At 41.5% G+C, this 15,537-nt stretch overlaps 7 protein-coding genes across 7 annotated transcripts; 2 read left to right on the forward strand and 5 right to left on the reverse strand.

Annotated features, from left to right (window-relative positions):
• Positions 1–50: 50 nt before the first annotated feature.
• FOA43_002228 (uncharacterized protein) lies at positions 51–2,318 on the reverse strand (the record flags this gene model as incomplete). The annotated part of the gene is made up of 1 exon (XM_038922528.1): positions 51–2,318. The coding sequence occupies one exon, from the start codon at positions 2,316–2,318 to the stop codon at positions 51–53; it is 2,268 nt and encodes a 755-aa protein (XP_038778456.1).
• A 341-nt stretch (positions 2,319–2,659) lies between these two features.
• Positions 2,660–3,883, reverse strand: FOA43_002229 (uncharacterized protein; the record flags this gene model as incomplete). Its single annotated transcript, XM_038922529.1, has 1 exon — positions 2,660–3,883. One exon carries the CDS (start codon positions 3,881–3,883, stop codon positions 2,660–2,662), a length of 1,224 nt encoding a protein of 407 aa, XP_038778457.1.
• A 243-nt stretch (positions 3,884–4,126) lies between these two features.
• On the forward strand, positions 4,127–6,514 carry FOA43_002230 (uncharacterized protein; the record flags this gene model as incomplete). The annotated part of the gene is made up of 1 exon (XM_038922530.1): positions 4,127–6,514. One exon carries the CDS (start codon positions 4,127–4,129, stop codon positions 6,512–6,514), a length of 2,388 nt encoding a protein of 795 aa, XP_038778458.1.
• A 55-nt stretch (positions 6,515–6,569) lies between these two features.
• APT1 (adenine phosphoribosyltransferase) lies at positions 6,570–7,172 on the reverse strand (the record flags this gene model as incomplete). Its single annotated transcript, XM_038922531.1, has 1 exon — positions 6,570–7,172. The coding sequence occupies one exon, from the start codon at positions 7,170–7,172 to the stop codon at positions 6,570–6,572; it is 603 nt and encodes a 200-aa protein (XP_038778459.1).
• Positions 7,173–9,938: 2,766 nt separating this feature from the next.
• On the reverse strand, positions 9,939–12,017 carry FOA43_002232 (uncharacterized protein; the record flags this gene model as incomplete). The annotated part of the gene is made up of 1 exon (XM_038922532.1): positions 9,939–12,017. The coding sequence occupies one exon, from the start codon at positions 12,015–12,017 to the stop codon at positions 9,939–9,941; it is 2,079 nt and encodes a 692-aa protein (XP_038778460.1).
• Positions 12,018–12,168: 151 nt separating this feature from the next.
• BIO2 (biotin synthase) lies at positions 12,169–13,416 on the reverse strand (the record flags this gene model as incomplete). Its single annotated transcript, XM_038922533.1, has 1 exon — positions 12,169–13,416. One exon carries the CDS (start codon positions 13,414–13,416, stop codon positions 12,169–12,171), a length of 1,248 nt encoding a protein of 415 aa, XP_038778461.1.
• A 1,025-nt stretch (positions 13,417–14,441) lies between these two features.
• On the forward strand, positions 14,442–15,449 carry MDH1 (Malate dehydrogenase, cytoplasmic; the record flags this gene model as incomplete). The annotated part of the gene is made up of 1 exon (XM_038922534.1): positions 14,442–15,449. The coding sequence occupies one exon, from the start codon at positions 14,442–14,444 to the stop codon at positions 15,447–15,449; it is 1,008 nt and encodes a 335-aa protein (XP_038778462.1).
• Between the last annotated feature and the right edge of the window lie 88 nt (positions 15,450–15,537).

Here is a 15,537-nt window from a genome sequence, read left to right on the forward strand (position 1 = left end):
GCAATAAGAAAGGCAAAGCAAACACTGTGAGACTTCCATCTAATCCGCAGTTACTGGAAGAATCCATGCTGAAATGTAGGAGCGTTCGGGACATTAGGAGGACTAGAAGATGATACGTCGTCGGAAATACCCTGCTGCTGTACTTGCACACCAGGTGCAAGGGTCGTTGCAGTATCGTTGGGAGGAATGCCTTGCTCCATCGGATTATGACGATGATGCATTCGATGATGTTCATTGGAATTTCCAATCATTGTTGCGTGCTGTGGCTGCGAAGAGGAAGAATCGGCACTCGATCCTGTGCAAACTGCGTTACACCAATACTTATGGTAAGCCCATGCCTTGGATTGACACTCTTTAGAGCAGTACTTCGCTCTCTTGCAACGACGGCACTTGGCAAACTGCCGGGGCTCCGATTCCCATTTACCGCAGCCAAAGTAAGCGCACTGGCGACGGCCTCCTCTATTCTCATCTTTCCTGTTGAAGTTCCTTACAATCACTGATGACCAATAATTGATGTCCTTGCTGTACAGATGACGCACTGTAAACTTCTCCACAAGCGGAAAAATGTTCAACCGCTTTATAGGTCTAATATCATTATCAATGCACGCAGAAGCATAAGCAGGAGTAGCCAATTCATCCCAACTGTTCTCATAATCCCACTGCTTGTCATACGATTGCCTCTGGGATCGGTAAACTTGTCTGTTACGCATTCTAAGTTTGCTATACTCTCTGTGTGCAAATCGGGAAATATCCAAGGCGAGTTTTTCAAGTTTAGAAGCCTCCATGAACTTTTCAGACTCGTTCAGAGTTTGATAGTACGATTTGAAAAGATCCGCATGATCTTTATCATATTCAGGAGATAATGCATGCGAAACAGATTCGGGAACTGTTTGAGGAGAAGGTTTTGAACTCTCATACTCATTGCTAAAATCAGGAAAAAGTAAGAAAGGATTGTCTAATGGCCTAGGCTCAACAAATTCAAAATAGTCACAATCATCAAATATCACGTCCTGCGAGCGGGTACCCGTATCACTCTCTAAAGGAGGAGGAATGCTATAATTACGCAGAGAAAGACCATTGACAATGTAAGTATTGGCCATCTCATAACGCAGAGTTGTGTATTTGGAGATAAACGCAAGGAGCTGAAGAGACCATATCACATCGTCTTCCTTCGGTATAAGAATGCCATTCTCAAACTCGCGCGGCACACTCTGGTTCAATTTCTCTTCAAACTTCTTCATGAACGGCAGCTCTGTAGTCCAAGTAGAATCCATCTTCAACAAGTTTGAAATATCTTTATTTGTGGCCAACTGGCTTCCAAACACCACATCTGCCGTAAGATTTTGATACTCACATGCTAGCTCCTGTCCAATCAATCCGAGTCCATCTGCATTGTTCAATCTGTGAAGAAACTTAAGAAATTCAAGACATTTATACACTTTGCGATATTTTTCATCGACTTCTGATAGGTCCTTGCACTGTGATTTTGAGCATTTTTCAATACACTCATCTTTAGGACAACGATGCTTACCTATTTCAGCTTCGGTTTCCAGGATCGTCTGATTAGCTTGATCTAGCAAGCTGCGCACTTGACGAAACACTGTATTGACCTGAGAATCGGTTATTTCGTCGTTGATAACCACATCATCTGAGGGCACTGAAGATGATTGTTGAGAAACAATAGGAACAACCGAGTTTGCTGCCATTGCAGCAGCAGCAGCAGTATTAATAGTACCTGTAGCCGTAGTTGTCGTGGCTGCCGTCACGTTCGAATAGTCAAAAGCATGAGAACCAAAACTGCTAGAATCATCAGACGCCGTGGAAACACCACCCACATTTTCTGATCCTGCAACTGTTACAGATGGAACTCCATCGTACACATCAGGCCGATAGCCATTTTCAAATTGAGAAACCCAAGCCATTCGACGAGTGATCAAATAATTGTCCAAGATGGTCGCTATAATGGGTAATATTCCTGCTTCAACAACCTTACGGCGCAGCTTCTCGTTACCACGAGTCCCCACCAATACAAGAGATTGAAATGCTAACACCCATTTCCAAGCAAAAACGCATTTTTCAGCGTCAGTCTGAGGATTCCGACACTCATAAAGAATATCAATCAACCTCTCCAAGCCTCCATCTTGAGACAGAGCTTCCCTAACTTTCAAAGAGGATGAAGCCAAAAATGTAAGGTGGTTCAAGGAGTTGACAAGGGGCTTATCCTCCGTGCAATCAAGAGCCCTTCGGTCATATAGTGTCGAAGTGATAGACACAGCAGCCTTGTTGGCCGAAACCGATTTATTGTTAGAGTCCCTCATGATGAAAGATCTAGGAACAAAGAATGTACAGTGCTTGTGGGAAACTGTATGATCAGATTCCTTTACAAATGTCAACACTCTGGTGGTCTGCTATGGAAGGCGAAAAAAAAAAAGACTGATACAAAAGAAAAATTGGGCGTTGTCACGAAAAACAACGACATTCTGAGGGCGATAGCCAACGGCTAGCGCGTATGAGTGCCGTGCAAGTGAGCCGAGAGGTGAGCCGTACGGCGATCCCGGTAACGGAGCTGAAGCGCGCGATAGCCGTTCCGTAAACGGCATTAGCTCAATACTAGTTGATGGTTATGTATGTTATATCTATCAATACTCACTATTTATCATCACACCCACAACTCCTTTCCAGCATCTCCCATATACTTGTTCAAATCTTCAACACGTTCGCTCCATTGGGTCATCTTCTTCTTCATGTTAACGATCTGATCTCTGGTCATTGTTCTTGGCTGGATCCAGTTGATTTCAACCTCTGACGACACCTGATTAATGTGTCCCTTAATCAATCCCAAACTCAAGCATTTCATCGTCAACCTCTCGACATCATCAGCATTTTTCAATAACGGTATCTCCTTTAGTAATTCACTGTACTTTACCGTTTTGCTGTTGGTTGGCTTGCTGAAAACGATCTCGATTAATGCCATGATACACATCTTCTGCTTCAAAAACTCCACACTGTTGGAAAGTTCAGGGACTGACTGAACATCTGGCGAATCAATGATCTCTTTGAAACCAGTTAGGTCTCCGTTGTTTAAAGACAACACAAGATGCTTCAACCAATCGTCATCCTGTAGATATTGGAAGATCTCGTGCATGATAATCTCTCCAAAGTTGTAGATCTTATCTCCTAGCAAGCCACTAACACAGATATCTCTAACTATCTGCGTCTTGTTAGTTAGCTCATTCAAGTCAGTGATACATGCCAAGAAGAGCAGTGAACTGTAATAATAAGCACTGTAATCTCCATTAATCTTCATCAACTGGGCATTGGTTCGATAATAACTGGCATTGACACGATTATCAACAGAACTAACAAGATCATCAATTTTTTTGGAACTCTCATCAATAATTGTAGTGGCTTCATCCACGTTACCCATTTCCAGCTTAATTCTAGCCGTCTCTATCCTAACAAAAATATCAGCCTGTCTGACTTCGTTAAAGTTTACACCTTCTTCTGCAGAACCATTCTGTTGCTTCGATAAGACTGCGGTGATCTCTAGCTCTAAGCTATGCAAATATTCTAAAGAGTCCTCCAAACTACATTCTCCAATGGACAACAATAAGAATTCCACCAACTTCAACTGGCTGATCTTGTGGGCAAATGTGAAAACAAAGTTCTCGTAGAGCCGGAGACGAATAGGTTTTGAATTTTCATTCTTGTAGATGCTCTTGGTGAGTAATTCACTTAACTGATACCATAGTTTTCTTTCATAGAGATCTTCCAACTCGTAAAACGACCCAATTAGTTGTGTATCCTCTGTTGGTTCAATCTCCTCTCTGAGAGTAATCAACGCAGTAAGCGGATCAGAAACATCGACATCCATTTGCGACATGATCTAGTAGTTTATATGAAGAGAAGAAGAGTAGTTCACTTGAGCCCACTTGGTTCTTTACGGTCCTCCTCGCGACTCTTCTTTTTTTGCCTTCTCTATACTTTCATGCTCACAAGTTTGTGCACATAAAATAATTTATGAAGGGAGATTTAAGTTCAAAATTTTCATCTAGCAGAAACAAGGGCCCATTTAATCTTATCTACTGCCATTAGATTGCCTGTGTTTATCTCTTTTTTCAATAGAATGTCGTCAAATCCACTTGAAAAAGTGGCCCCTAAACTTGTGGGATTGATCCGTCTTTCTTCGGCTCTAAATGCTAAGGATATTGACTTCTACAAGAGTATCGATAAGGGCATCAAACAGCATAGTGAAGAGACCAATGAGGAGATGATTACTTTGCTAAATAAGGTTGTCCAATCGGCAGTTTCCGCATCTACAGATCTGAACCCGAAAGACCTTCTAATAACAAATGGTAATGATTTAGAGAACATGAAGGTGGTAGGTAATGTTCTTGATTCGCTTTTCGAAAATGTGGAAATAGGGTTGGATGACTACTTCAAGGCTAGACGAAGCGGTAAAGTTACCACCGGCTCCTCTTCAAATCAGGATGGATATACCTATTTGGATGAGACTGATAGAAATTCAGCGCATTCATTGCCTGAAAAGATGCATTATTCTTCTGTTCCTAAACCACAACTGAAGTTCTTAGATAAGGTGAATAATTTCGAAATCCATCCATTTAAGCCTTTGATTACTGCTAAACCTAAGTCTGTGGTGCCCTTTGAAGAAAGTATGAAGCTTATAACTGCTGCAGAAGACGATCCAGAGCATTATAATAACCCTTACGCCTATGAAATCATGAATATGGAGTACCCAGAATGGATCTTTTCCCCTATTGAGACTCCTTACATGTCTGTGCCATGGAAGGGAAGTTCGGCACCCACCTGGGTCGACGATCCAAGCCAGTTGGATGATTTGTTGACGGAATTGGTTAAATGTAAGGTGATAGGTGTGGATTTGGAGCATCACGATTATAGAACTTATCACGGTCTCACGTCATTGATGCAAATTTCTACGGACACAAAGAAGGACTACCTTATAGATCCTCTATCGCCTGCATTAAAGCCTTGTTTGAATAGGTTGAACGTCGTTTTTGCAGATCCTAAGATTATCAAAGTGTTCCATGGTGCATTCATGGATATGATTTGGTTACAGAGAGATTTAGGACTATATGTCGTCTCTTTATTTGATACCTACTGGGCTGCCAAAGAATTGGCACTAGGAAAATATTCGTTAGCGTTCTTACTTGAGAAGTATGTTCGTTTCAGAACATCGAAGAAGTGGCAATTGGCAGATTGGCGAATCAGACCATTGAGTCCCGAGATGATGAACTATGCTAAGGCAGATACCCATTTTCTTATTGAACTTTTTTGCAAAATTCAGGCTGATCTAGTGAACAAGCCTGGTGCCCTGCGAAGAGTGTTGTATGAGTCGCGTAAAGTGTCCAATAGAAGGTTCGAGTATTCTACCTACAAACCTTCGAATGCCACTAACAAAGGTGTGGTGTCCACCAACGGTTCAGTTCCTCTCAGACCTGAATATCAGGACCAACTTTTCAGTTTTAACTCGAATAGAGATGCGCCTTGGATAAACCTGATGCAGAATAATGGATTGCTAATGTCGAAAGGTCCAATTGTGGAAGCATTATACAAATGGAGAGATAATGAAGCCAGAACTGAAGACGAGTCGCAACGATTTGTTATGTCAGACTTTGTTTTGGCATCTTTGGCCAATGCTTTCAATCCGGAGACTATCGATCAAATTACAGAAACCAATGTTCTTACTGCTATCAATCGATCGGCTAGATTTGGATCAAGCTTATTTGTGAGAAAATACGTCAAAGAGCTCACAAAACTAATACGTGAAGTGATGAAGCAAGTTTTGAAGATGGACATAAAAGCATGGGATTTTACTACGGGTACCGATTCTCCGCAGATGGCTTCTAATTTGGTAGCCGATAAGGACGATGTATATGAGTCTATCAAGGATGCGGAGAGATTAGAGGAAGAGTTTGAAGATTTTTATTCACAATACAAGAAGGTAAATTTTGGAGGTGATGGCGGCGAGTCAAAAGGTCATGCCAAATTTGAGAAGGAGAAGTTATCCGATGTCTGGTCGGTCGAGTACGGGAAAAAGTGCAAATTTGTGAAAGGAACGGAGGTTAAGAAGCGTTTGCACAAGGCCATTGAGCATTTGAAAGAATATGAAGAACCAGTTCTTGAAGTAAAGGAAGATGGAGGAGTTGAAATAGCTGATAATGTGAGCGATGTCGAGGAAGCTGTCGAGGAGAAGGAGGATGAAACGAACTCTTCCGATATTGACGAGATTATCACTTTACGTAAGCACAACAAAGGAAAGAACAAGAAACGAGTTGTGGAAGTTGGTGAAGAAGTAATTGACCTTAAGAAGAAGATAATGGAGCCCTTACAGAGGCGCGATAGAAGAAAGAAAAGGGGTAAGAAGAGAAGCTTTGACCCCTACTCAGCATCCAGTTCACAGAACCCTGACATTGCACGCGTTAAGAAGAGAAAGCCCCGGGATATCGGTAAAAATGTGGTGTTTAAAAGATAGATAGAAAAATAGAACGATACAATTACATGAAATTAAGTAGATATAGTAGTAGCAGTCATTGCTCCTTTCCTTCCTTAAGGGACTCGGGTTGACCTCTCAAAAGAGTGAACGAAGAGGCCTGTAGTTTGTCTCTTCCATTGAGGAAATCTAGCTCCATAACAAATAGGAAACCCATCAAATTGGCATCACATGCAAGTACCAATCTACCTGCTGCTTCGGCAGAGCCTCCAGTAGCCAATATATCGTCCACCACAAGCACGTTAGATCCATCAGGAATCGCTTCCTTCTGGATCTCAAAGTAATCTTCGCCGTACTCTTTACTAAAGTTGGCCTTGAAGGTTTTACCTGGAAGTTTACCTTTCTTTCTAATGGGCACAAAACCAGCATCGAGTGCCAATGCTAGGGTTGGACCGAATAGGAAACCTCTGGATTCAAGACCAACCACGTAATCGATGGTTTTTCCTTTGAACTTCTCATCGATATGTAACTTAAAAGCTATAATCATCTTGTTGAAGAGATCCGGACTTCTGAAAATTGGCAAGAAATCCTCAAATAGTATACCCTCTTGAGGAAAGTTAGGGTACTGATGTAGGGCTGATTTGAGCTCGCGAGAGATCTCCTCGATTTTCTTCAAAGATTCATTGGATGAGCCGGTCATTGTAACCTATTCCTAAAGGTGCAGATCTCAGTAAACTTCACTAATTACGATAGAAAGGAACCGGTGTCGTAAGCCAGATCATGTATTGACTTCTGGGATCTCACTACCCCCGAAATTTTTCAATCTTTTTTTCAAAATGTAAAATTTTTCAAATTTTTCAAATTTTTCATCCGGATTTCTCGGCTCGTTTCTTAAGCCAGATCGGGAAGTCTCATAAAAACCGGTTAGCAGGTGAGGCACATGGCACATGGTACGGCAACCACTACCACTGTGATTGTTGTTACATGTCGCTGACATAATCTATAATTCTCTCCACAGATCTCTGGCCCTTCTTAGGTACATACTAATTATGATATTGGCCTTAAACATTATTTGTGAACGCATTCAGAGGAGTAGAACTCCGACTCTTAGGTTCACCCAGCTGATGGTTTCTTCGGGAGCGACTTTGGAAAATAACAAAGTTATCGTCCACTATATCCCCCATCACTTCCGTAATGAAGTAGAATCCTCCGTTAGAAGTCCACGATACAGAGTTCACATCATAGATAAATCTTGACGTCTTGAGTCGATTAAGAATGGATCCTGCATTCTGCCAGCTGATTGTATAACCCGGTGGTACAATCGGCTTCAAGCTTATTATTTTGGTACCAACTCGAAGATCTTCAAATAGCTCAACCACCTTGTTATTCAATTGCGCATCAAATAAGTAGTTGTTCACAAGGATAACGTCACATCTGTCCACAACTTCCTTCACTTCTTTATTATCCACAAATGATTGTCTGGAAAACAATTTAATAGGTCCATGAGAAAGTCCCATGACTCTGCATCGTCTACAGAATTCCTCAGCGTGTTCATCACCCAGATCCGATGCATTTCTCGCAATTTCCACCCCATAACTTGAACATCCAAACTCAACTGCTGCTTGAATAACGCAGTTGCCCACTCCGGATCCTAAATCAATGAAGCAGCTGTCTTTATTGAGTCCGCACTGTTGATAAACTTTGCTCAAAAAAGCCGGCATCAACTCTCCATACACGTAGTTTGAAAATGCTTTGTAGGAGCCTAATTTTTTGGCCTCTGGCATCACAGTTCTCGCATAGCACAAATCCAGCAGTTCATAAATTGTAACAACCGGAAAATCCTGACGGCTGCTAGTGTATTTCAGTAACACCTTGTTTTCCCGCAAAGTTCGAACAAGGCTGTTGAAATCCTCAATTGCTTTCAAGATTCCTTCAAAATCCTCCTTCTCAAAGCACGAAATGTATCCTGTCACGATACACCCTTTAGGGTTTTCCAAGTCGACCACTTTTTTTCTTTCTTCCGGCGGCATGAAAGTGAAGGCTATCAGTTCCATCTGTCGGCCCAATTCATCATACGGATTGAAAGCCCAGTCATTTTTGTGCAATGCCAATAAATAGTGCTCTTTATAATTTGAAAATGGATACTCCAATGTCACCTCTTTCATGGGTAACTTCACGTCGTCAGTATGGTAATTTTTAACGTTGGAAAGAACAAGATCGCGAGCTTGAATCAAACCTTCAGGAATAGTCGTCTCGTTCTCTAACTTATATACGGAATCGATCATCATTTTACGGCCTCCTCCAAGCCTGATGAAATGCTCGTTGGTCAAATCAGAAAACCAGATCGGCTCTTCCTTTCCATTTTTCTTTTCTGTTTTATCTTCTTTCTTCTTAGTGAGAGGCGGAATCTTGCTTCTTTCCTCACTTTTGACTTTTATATGTGTTTCTGAAGGTGATTTGGACCTCGGTGATTTGGACCTCTTACTGTCAGAATCTTTATCCCTACTCTTTTTCAAGGTCTTCAATTTCTTGGCCGAGTTTCTCTGGGGATGCCTGGAAATCTCAGGCGGAGTCCATCGAATTACAGGTTTCACTGTCCGTCGTCTTTGCTCGTCAAAATCATCACTCCCTATATTAGTAAAGAACTCGGTAGCACTTAAGAGTTGATCCACCATATTTCCTCCATAGTATCCACTAGGCTTCTTTGGTTTACGCGCAATTCCCATTTCTTCACGCTTCTTTAGTCTTTCCAACGTAGCCAGTCTTTTGGCCTCCTTCTCTTGTTTTTTCTTCTCGGCAGTTGCCGCTCTCTTGGCTGCTCGACGAGCGCGCTCTTCTGGGGAAATAGGCTTTCTCACCTTAACAGGTCTAGTCTCAATGGTCTTTTCCTTTAATCTCTCTATTCTTATACTTGATGGTCTCTCTTTTCCTGTAGGAGTCAATTGTGAGATGTACCAATCTGAGTCGGCAAGTAATTGACCCAGTGCTCGTGATCTTTGAGCCTTTTTCTTTTTTTTAGGCGGTTGTTCTTGCACCCCAAGCAATAATGGCTCCTCGTGTTCTGAAACAGGTGATCCAGAAGTCGATGGGGTCGTAGATGACACAGATCCAACTTCCTCAAAAGTCGATGAGTTTCCCGACTTTGGTGTGTCTTCATTCATCGTTACTGCAGTTCCGATAAAGGTGATAAAACCAATTCAATTAGGTTGTAAAATAAAAAAGACTCCGGAGATGAGCAGAGGTAACTGTACCAAGCAAAATCTTAGCTTGTAAGACAATAATCAGGCAGTTTTAAGGTCAAAAGACACCGTCAGCAAAGAAAGTAAGTGTCATCACGTAAGGAGCCCGCAAATTAAAACTATTCGGACTAAGTAGAAAATTGGTCGCGTCAGAGTCAATGAAAAAGTTAGAGGTTAAAAGTTATATGAAAACGGATGAATGAATGGAATGCCTTACATATTTGAAGCTAGTCTCTGGATCTGCGACGAATCAAATCGTCCACCTCCTGTTCTGAAAGGATCTTGAAGTTTTGTGGATCAATATCAGTGGATCCAAACACATCTATCATTTCACAGAGTCTATCGTAATGTTCATAATCTCTAGTCAATTGTAAAGACTCGTAGAACATATCAACGTGTTTCCGAAGTTGTGCTGCTCCCAATGGATTAAAGGTATTGCAGGAGATAAAATTCTTGATAAAATACTCGGAGATCACCTCTGAAAAGTAGAGCTTTATAGCGTAGAACGTAGACCCAGAGACAGTTTTCCTTAAGAATTCAAGATCGTTTGAAAGCGTATGAATAGGAAGTTCCAACTCTACAGGATGTGAATTAATACTCCTGACGTTTCTCCAAGAAATGTAGTTCTGGAAGTAATCCTTCATCGACTTGTTGATCCGTCTCTCCTCGTTTTGTTTAAGTTTCTTAGGTAGCTGGTCAAGGATATCCCTTCTGTATCCAGCTATCACAGAATCAAAAAAGGTGTTTTGACAGTCATTATCCGGATTTATAGAGTTCCACAACTCTATAAAAAAAAGTCGTTCCCCCCATCTAGACATAAGTTCAACCATGTACTGAGCAGAGCACCAAATCCTGCAGAGTCTTTCAGTAAAGCTCACTTCATCGTTTCTCGCCACACTGTCCAAAGCCTTCACTCCCTGTTTAAGGACAGTATAGTAGAAATTCAAGAGCTTTAGTTGAACATCACTCAAAAACTTCAGCTGATATTCAAGTGGGAGGTTCTCGTAGTTGGATGTAATACCATCAAGTAGATTTGACATGCTGATAGCCGACTTGGTGGGTTGAGTATGCCCAAGCTCCACGAAATCGTAATCAATAATAAATGCATCCTTTGCATTGATGATCTCATCGTATCTGCTGTTCACAAACTCCTTTTCATTATTGAGCCACCTATCAAATACGGAGGAATCAGATAGGATGAGATCGTAGGTTAATCCGGACCATTTTTCAATTTTACCAACCGGCTTATAGTTAAAGTCTTCAAGCAATGTGCGGTCAAACTTCTGAAGTTCAGAGATAAGATGACTGAGAAGCTTTTTGTTGACTAAGCAAAGATTCCTGTCATGCTGGAACTTCTCACGGGCACTAGCTAACAATGAGGTAATGAATGCATCGTCTATAGATTTCTTCGGGTGATAGCAAAGAAAGGTTTCGTCAAAAAGCATCCTGATAAGGGGTAAAGTCTTTTGCAAATACCCCAAGATATAATCTAAAGCATACTCTGGTTTGTCAAGACGATTGGTCTCACTTTTACCCTCAAAATGATAGATGAAACTAATCTTAAATCGGCCACAAAGACAGTCCATTGCCCAGAAAGTAGAAGGGTAATGTGGATCAGCGTATATAGGATCCAATGATTGAAGTTCGAGAAGAGATGCAAAATTAGTGTTCATTAGCTTCATTTCATTGGTGCTAAACTTCTTCTTTTCAGTATCATAGTCACTCAAGCTTTCCTTGAGCGATTTTTCGGCCATTTCTTTAAAGTTCTCTAGAATTATGGCGCTCAATTTCTGGTTTAAGAAGCTTGAATAGTCGGGTAAGTCTTTTTTTCCGGCATTTGTCTTGATAAATTCGGCTACTTCAGCATACAACTCCTTCAATTTCGCCAATTTATCACCGTCACTCTTCTCAGAATCATCCGCCAAATCAAACAACTCAAAATTATTGAGCTTTCCGCTCAATTCGACATACAACTTATGAGCTTTCTTGGCCTCCTCAAGTTTCAGCTTTTCTACCATCTTCCCTTTTACCACAAGAAACATTTCTATCTCACCATATCGAGAAATTAAACTATCCAATCCACTGATATCGTCCGTATCCACCAGTTTATTCAATTGGTCAAGAATCTGACTCACCTTCGCATCATCTTCTTTGTCCTCCTGATGACTTTCGGCCTTTTGCCTTAGAGTCGATCTAGCCTGCTCGATTTCAGAGATCAAGTGATCAATATGACCAAGATCATCAACAGAAGAAAATGTTGTGTTCAGAAACCTTTGTATTGTGGAATCCGAACCATCGTGAGACATGTTGACTTCAAATAAAGAGTCTAAGAAACAACACCAAAAAAAAAGTAGTTCACCACATAAGACTTTCTTAAGTACACGCGATCGATGTCTGGAAAATTTCTAAATTGGTTCAGTCACTTAAATAAGGAATTTATATAAAATAGGATTTGGTTCAAGCAGAAACAACAGTTTGATCATTTTCAGCCTCTGGATCTCTTGCGGACAAGTTCACAGTAAATGTCTTTTCTTTAGGGTCAATATTAATTTTCAAGTGACTGGAAGGACCAGTCTTTTTGAATGATTTCATTGGAACAAATCCCCATTTCTTAAGCATGTTAATATCTTCGTCCCAACCGGTACACATGGTGGTTAGCATCTTTTCACCAGTGAAAATAGCATTAACTCCTGCCATAAAACATAAAAGCTGTTCAGATTCTCTCATAGTGTAACGACCAGCAGCCAATCTGATAATCGCTTTAGGCATAAGTAGTCTAGCAGTAGAAATAGTCTTTAGAATAGACTCGGTGGTGAGTTTTCTATCCTTGTACTTCGTTTTCAACTCCTCCGCCATTGGTGTACCATTAATAGCAATTAATCGGTTTATTGGTAACGATTCTGGATGCCTATCCATGGTAGCCAAAGTGTGCAAGAAAGAAACATGGTCTTCATCAGTTTCTCCAAGTCCCAAAATACCGCCAGTACATGCACCAATATGGGCATCCTGGACTTTTTTAATGGTTTTTAAACGATCATCGAAAGTTCTGGTAGAAATAATATCCTTGTAATGTTCTCTGGAAGTATCGATATTATGATTATAGGCAGTGAGTCCTGCTTCTTTCAAAATCTGGGCCTGGCCATCGTCTAACATTCCCAAAGTAACGCAGGTCTCCATTTCTAGTTCGTCGTTAATTTTCTTCACCATGGCACCAATTTTCTTCATGGCCGATTTCCTGCCGTGCATGTCTCTCCAAGCAGAACCCATGCAAAATCTGGTGGAGCCTCTGCTTTTAGCCTCTTTGGCCTTTTCAAAAACAGTATCGAGATCAACTAACTTCTCAGCTTTCAAACCAGTATTGTTACGAGACGATTGTGCACAGTATTTACAATCCTCTGTACAGCCACCAGTTTTGATGGACATTAGAGTACATAGCTGGATTTGAGAAGGATTGTGGAACTTTCTATGGACTAATTGTGCACAGAAAAGAAGATCATTCAAAGGAGTATTGTAAATTTCCCTGATTTGTTCTTTAGTCCAAGAATGAATTGGTTTGTCCGCTGTCAGGGCCAATTCGATTGGGTCGAGGGACTTTTTCAGGTTAAATGTTGCATTGGCTGGTTGCTTGGCAAGTCTAATCTCTGTGCTTCTAAGGACGGAAGAAATAGAAGAAAAGTAACGTTTGGAAACGATTGCATTAAGCATTTCTGATCAATCAAGAAGTTCTGAAAAAAAGTAGGTGGTTTAAAGGGAACAGAAAGAATATGTTGTCTAGGACCACTTAGTAGGCTGACCTTTTACATTTTAGTAATCCTTGATTCGCTGGGTGAAAAAGTTTGAATGTGGAGCAGATTGAATCACCGTGAATCATTTGAGAGCAAAAGTTTTATCCGCATAAAAGGCGTGCATAAATTCATCATCTGAATTATTTTCTTCCCTCAATGCCATCCACTACTCCGAATTCGGCTCCTTTTTTCCATTGCTCCATTTTCCACAGTCAGCGATGGCTATTGAAAGTTATGGACTTCTTGAGCTCCACTTCTCCTCATTTCGAGCTCCTCATTTTAGTCTTATTTTAGGTTCAACGTAGTTCACGTTCTGAGTTCCGTTCTCGAGTCTCATTCCTTGCATCTCATTCCCTCATCTCATTCCTTCATCTCATTCCTTCATCTTATTTCTTGCATCAGATTGGTAGACCGACGCGTTGGCTGAACTATTCACCTCTTCGCACCCGAGAAATGCCCGCCCACCGAATAATTTTTCCCGTAAGTATTTTCTCCATTGTTTCCCGGTGTCAAAGTCATATGCGTATTTCCGTAGTGTAGTTGAGGTCTAACGGATCTGGCCTTCAAACCTGAGAAGAACTAAGCTCTAGTGGTGAATCTCGATGATATCTGCCAAAGCTTTGTCCTTAGTTCCTGTAGCGCCGCCGTATGCAGCTGACAATCATTTTCCCCGGATCCACCGGGAGATTCATGCAGCCATCTGTCCAATCTCCGCTTCCCCCTCGGAAACATTTTAGATCCTGCATTTCCCTTTCGGGGGCCCCGTCATGACCTTGGATTTCTATTTGCCTGTAAATGTGGATCTGTTTATATAATGTGTGAGAGTCGCAGATTTGACGATCTTATATTTCATTACTTCTTCCTCTTGCTTGTTCTTGCTCTTTCTTCTCTTTTTTCTTCTGTCTATCTCTCTTGTCCTTTCATACTATTCATCTTCTTACTGTAATGTTCTCTCGAATTGCTGCAAGAAACTTCTCATCTTCTGCTGCCAACGCTTACAAGGTTTCTATCCTGGGTGCTGCCGGTGGTATTGGTCAACCTTTGTCCTTGTTGCTGAAGTTAAACGGTAAGGTGACCGATTTGTCCTTGTACGATTTGAAATTGGCCAAAGGGGTTGCTGCCGACTTGTCCCATATCCCAACAAAATCGGTCGTCCATGGTTTCACTCTTGCAGACGATGGTTTGTCCAGGGCTTTGCAGAATGCAGATGTCGTCTTGATCCCTGCTGGTGTCCCAAGAAAGCCCGGCATGACTAGAGATGACTTGTTCAACACAAATGCCTCTATTGTCAAGGGTTTGGCCGAGGCTTGCGCTGAGAATTGTCCTTCAGCTGCTATCTGTGTTATCTCCAACCCTGTCAACTCCACTGTTCCAATAGTTAGAGAGGTGCTCAAGAGAAAAGGTGTGTTCAACCCTCAAAAGCTTTTTGGTGTGACCACTTTGGACACTTTGAGAGCCAATAGATTCATCTCAGAGATCGTTGGTTCCGACCCAGCTCGTGAGGATGTTTCTGTCGTTGGTGGTCACTCGGGTGTCACCATTGTCCCGTTGATCTCTCAAACCCAGTACTCTGACACTATTCCAAAGGAGAAGGCCGATGCTTTGATTCAAAGAATCCAACACGGTGGTGATGAGGTCGTTAAGGCCAAAGACGGCGCAGGCTCTGCTACTTTGTCTATGGCACAGGCTGGTGCCAGATTCGCCGGCTCTGTTTTATCTGGTTTGGCTGGAGAACAGGATGTTCTAGAGGCCACCTACATTGACTCTCCTTTATTCAAGGACGAAGGCATTGAATTCTTTGCTTCTAGGGTTACTTTGGGCCCTCAGGGTGTCAAAGAGATTCACGGTTTGGGCTTGTTGTCCGTTGCTGAAGAGGACATGATTGCCACTGCTAAGGAAACTTTGAGGAAGAACATTAAGAAGGGTATTGACTTCGTCAAGGCCAATGCATAATCCTGTCTATCTATCTACATAATTCAGAACTATGATTCAACGTAAAATCATACTACTATTATTAATATTATTGCTATCATTATTATTC

The sequence above is a fragment of the Brettanomyces nanus genome, chromosome 2 (assembly GCF_011074865.1).
Source record: "Brettanomyces nanus chromosome 2, complete sequence".
Taxonomy (NCBI): domain Eukaryota; kingdom Fungi; phylum Ascomycota; class Pichiomycetes; order Pichiales; family Pichiaceae; genus Brettanomyces; species Brettanomyces nanus.